This window comes from Perissodus microlepis, chromosome 23, assembly GCF_051167445.1.
Source record: "Perissodus microlepis isolate ML-2025 ecotype Zambia chromosome 23, ASM5116744v1, whole genome shotgun sequence".
Classification (NCBI taxonomy): Eukaryota; Metazoa; Chordata; class Actinopteri; order Cichliformes; family Cichlidae; genus Perissodus; species Perissodus microlepis.
Window position 1 is genome coordinate 1,170,567 of NC_140482.1, and position 4,693 is coordinate 1,175,259.

The 4,693-nt window shown below is 35.8% G+C and overlaps 1 protein-coding gene across 1 annotated transcript; it reads right to left on the reverse strand.

Moving 5' to 3' along the window:
* Positions 1–2,766: 2,766 nt before the first annotated feature.
* Positions 2,767–4,333, reverse strand: LOC146360632 (uncharacterized). The gene is made up of 5 exons (XM_084921247.1): positions 4,258–4,333; positions 3,733–4,053; positions 3,269–3,395; positions 2,916–2,964; positions 2,767–2,832 (listed from the first exon to the last, which is right to left on the reverse strand). The coding sequence occupies exons 1-5, from the start codon at positions 4,316–4,318 to the stop codon at positions 2,767–2,769; spliced, it is 624 nt and encodes a 207-aa protein (XP_084777373.1). The 5' UTR covers positions 4,319–4,333.
* Positions 4,334–4,693: the final 360 nt, after the last annotated feature.

Consider the following 4,693-nt stretch of genomic DNA (forward strand, 5'->3'; position numbering starts at 1 on the left):
CCTCCTGCCCTCTGGGAGGCGCTACAGGAGCCTCCGGACTAAGACCACCAGGTACCAGAACAGCTTCTTCCCTACAGCTGTCAGACGCCTGAACTCTGCCTCCTGACATCTGACCCACATTGAACTCATGGACTGAACATACACACACACACAACCACTAACACTTTATACAGCCTCTGTAGAAAGTAGCCACATATTTCACTCATCTTAACTGCACTACTGTATTATTCTGTATAAACAATCATTCTGAACAATATGATAATTATAATTCTACAACTGTTTACAACTGTTTATAACTTGCATATTTCTGTATAGTTTCATATTTATATCCTGTTCATAGCTTGTATACCCACTACGGCCTGTACATACTTATAGTTATAGCATATTCATAACATACCTTCATGCCATGTACATTGTAACATACCCATAATAGACCCATTTTTGTACCCTCAGACCTATAACAGACCTATTTCTGTAATATATCTATATACCTATATTATTGCTAATATATATTTTGTAATATATCTAAATCATGGCTAAAGCACTTCGGGATGGATGCAAACTGCATTTCGTTGCCTTGTACTTGTGACATGTGCAATGACAATAAAGTTGAATTGTATTCTATTCTATTCTATTCTAAATAGCCAGTGGCTCCTCCCACTCCTTGAAATAACAATTAAATATCAATTAAGGATTACATAAGTTAATAGCAATGCTTAAGCTGTCGTTCAAATATAATGATAATAAATTAACACTGGGAACATTAACACCAGTATATTTAGAAAGTGCTCCAGTTCCATAAACGTTTAAAATCAACACACTCTTTAACCCCCTCCCCTGTACTACACTTGGCACATTCCCTCTCATGAACTTAACCATAGAAGGAGACCAAAAAAACAGTTACTGGGTTTTTGCCAGATGGAGGAGAGGTGAGAAACAGATTAGACAGGAATCTTACAATTTTAAGCAATTCTCTTCATGATGTTAAAATTAATGTGCCATCAATATACACAACAGTTAGATTTACAACACTGCAGTACGCTTAGAGATCACAGGACTCCCTGTGACATTGTTTACCATGTGAACCTCCCACTTTAAGTACAAATCTAGGTCATAAGACTCAGTAGTTGTTGATTGATTTTAGAAGGAAGTGGCAGTGGTCAAGGGGAGGGCTCCTGGTTGTTTCATTATCTGCAATGGAGACTAACCTTTGGGAGATGGAAAGTTGCCTCTCTGGTGCTACCAACAGAAGTTGGTATACTTGTATCCTCCCAGTTTACTTCCTGTACATTGGAGGTGGAGGTCTTGTCATGTGTGTTGCATATTATTACTATTATTTCAACTGCTATTAAAAAAAACCCCCTAAGCAATAACTTCTTTTTAGCAGTGTGTATGATAGTGGTTTCTGAAGCCTTAATGTATAGACTGCAAAACTGGTTCACACAGGCCAGTCCAAGTATTGTCAGGAAACCTGAGTCATACTGAAACTCTGAGCTTATCGCTTCACCACAGCTCCCTCGGCCTCTCTCACTCCTGACCCACAAAAACCTCTGTGTCTTTAACGTATGCATACAGGCGCTACTTCAAAAGCCATATTTGCTTGTCTTTAGTAATCTCCTCCACAACACAATATGGCCATCGTGTGGCTTCAAAGCATTGTATTGTATTCTGCAATCCCCACAAGTTGCCTTAATCTTAAAATCAATATATCATATATATATAAATGTATTAAAAACCTGTTTGTTTGATGGTGTTGAGACATTTGGGATTTTAGCATCTTCAGTATTTTATGCTATGTAAAAATTATTGCCACACTCTGACAAACTGAGTCACTTGTCATGTCATGTAAGTTCTAATGTGGCTCAGTTTGCCATGTTAATTTGGATAAGAGCACTTGCAAGATGCCAAAATATGAATGTATTCGTATTGAGTTTTAAGAGTTTAAACAAGAATAACGAATGAGCAGGCTAATGCAGTGTTTACCCTGTGACAGACTGACCACTCACCATCCTGCAACCCTGAACTATTATCATTATAAGCTTTTCTGTATTTATTTATGTAATGGCATGTATGCTATTGCTAATTGTTGAAGAGGGGAAAAAAGTCTGAAGAATAAAATCCAGGGGCCATCAAACATTTGTGCTCAGGGGGTCTGTAAGGTGATGATCTGCATGTTGAAGGTAACTGAAGTGCAAATGAGTGCGTAAGGACAGGAACTTGATACAGGAAGCATGATGATGGTGATCAGTCAAAGCGACAACTCATTTACACCTGCAAAAAAAACAACCTCTACATGTGTCACTGGTGATTATTGTTTCACACAGTGGTTTACAGTGAAATCTCAAAGTGCGTCAAGATGATATCCGGTTTCTTAAAGTTTACATTAAACTTTAAGAAACTTTTGATTATTACTGTACTGCTACCACAGCATTGAAGGTATTTGACAAACTGAATATGTGATTTTTAAAAAGTCCAAAAGACCAATTGTTTAATTCTGTTATACAACACAGTACGCTTTAAAACTTTAAAACACTTCAGCTTTAATTTCAAAGTTTGAAACATTAAACATGAACTTTAAACATTAAAATAACATGTACTCATACAAAACAGATAGCAAAGCAACATTGATTTGTATACAGCAGCTTCTGCTTTAATTTGTATTGGGAAATAATAATAATAACATTAACAACAATACATTACTCCTTAATGTGTATCACCCCTCTTCAGACATTTAAATAAATAGTATGCATGTTAAATTTTAACATGTTAGAGATCGTAAATTAAATTCTCTGTTTGCATGAAGACTTCGTATGGCTCAATCGGTTCTGCTTGCTGCAAAAGAAAGTGAGAAAGAACGTGAAGCCAAAGTAAAGTAAAATGCACATTATGAAAAAGTTCAACGTGCAACATTTTACCGTGTACAGTTCTGTGTTTTCAAAGATGGTTATAGGGACATGTCGCCTTCTGTTGGACAAATAACATGAAAACATGGTGATTGAAAATTCTGTATTTGGCACTCAGATAAAACAAATGTTTTATACTTTATGTTAAATTTTCTTATGTCAGATATGCATGGATTTTTTTTTTTTTAAAAACAGCCTTTGCATGATAAAAGCTCACCTCTCCTAAAAACTAAATTTATTAAAGATTTTTAAAAAGAAAATTTCATTAGATATTAAGTGAAAGAATTTTTATTAGATGATATTTAAATGGCTGTAATGCTTTACTAATGAGTCTTTCCCCTGCCTGGGTAACAAAAATCTCTTACCTGTTGTATTTCTTGCTGTAGACCAGTCCAAGAATAACTCCAGATGTGATGATGAATACAGCTGATCCAGCTGCAGCATAGAAGAAAGTTACTTCTGCAGAACTGTTTGTGGTGGTATTGACTCCGTCTACATTATTTAAAAACTCTGAAAAGTAAAACAGGTTCTAATCAATTATAAGGGAACATTAGGATGCTACGCATTCTTGCCTGTCATGTAATATTAATTTCATAATGTTGGTATTAAGTGTGTTGTCATATATTTAAATTCTGAACATTGTTTTATAATTGGTTTGGTCAGATTAACTGCTTCACATTTTTTGTTAAATAAAGCAGTTTGATTTCTTTGACGATTACAGCAGACATGTCAGTGATAATTATTATCACAATGTTACCACTGCAGAAAATTAACAGAGAAATACATAAAGTGTAAATCATAAAAGTTATTAAATAAATCCACAGTTTACCTTCCACAGTTACACTGAGATGAAGCTTTTTTGATCCTCCAGTCTGTACACACTCACAGGTGTAGTTCCCGCCGTCCTCTGCTGTTAAATGTGTCAGGTGGAGAAACACAGTCTGATTTTCTGTCATCAGTGTGAACCTGGAGTCACATTCATGCTCAAAGTCGTGTCCATGTCGATACATCAGACTACAGTTTTCTCCTCTGCTCCTCTCTGTTTGAATCTTACACACTATCAGCAGGATAACTTGTGTTGTTTCATTGGTGCACAGTGGAGTGACATCTGGTTCTTTACTAATGGTTTTCACACGGTGCTCCTGGACATCTGCAGTACAAAAAATAAAAGTCAGTTCAGTATGAATTACAGCTGCTAAGTTAGCACTTCCTGTATTAAAAAAACAAATAAATAATAACATTTATTGGTAAAGGAAATATTTTCCCTCTAAAAACCAACATATATTAACCGTTCAACATCAAAACGCTCTACATAAGCGATCCTTTAGAAATAAAAGTAACTCATGCACAATACCTTTTGTGCCTGTACAGAACGGCAGCAGAAGCAGAGCAAACCACAGTTTCCATCTACCCATACTGGTCAATACATCTAAACAACTCTTTAACTGCTGCTGGTTGTGTACACTGTACTCTACTGTACTGCAGGGTGGAAGTCAGATACACCCCTTTGCATTTATCTGCAGCACTAAAACCTCTGTCAAAGGTTTTAGTGCTGCAGTCAAAGAAGGAAGTGCTTTTATGGATTCAAATGTAGCCTCACCCATTTGTGTCAAATTAAAATAACTTTAACTATCTTGTTTGAAGAAATTCAAGAAGTAAAAATGTTGAATGAAGATCAAACACTGATAAATGAAACTATTATATGTGATTGATGCGTTAACAAATAGCACTCACATCACATCTCTTACATGAAGGAAGACGTCTGTCTTAAAATAGCAGTCAAATTAGAA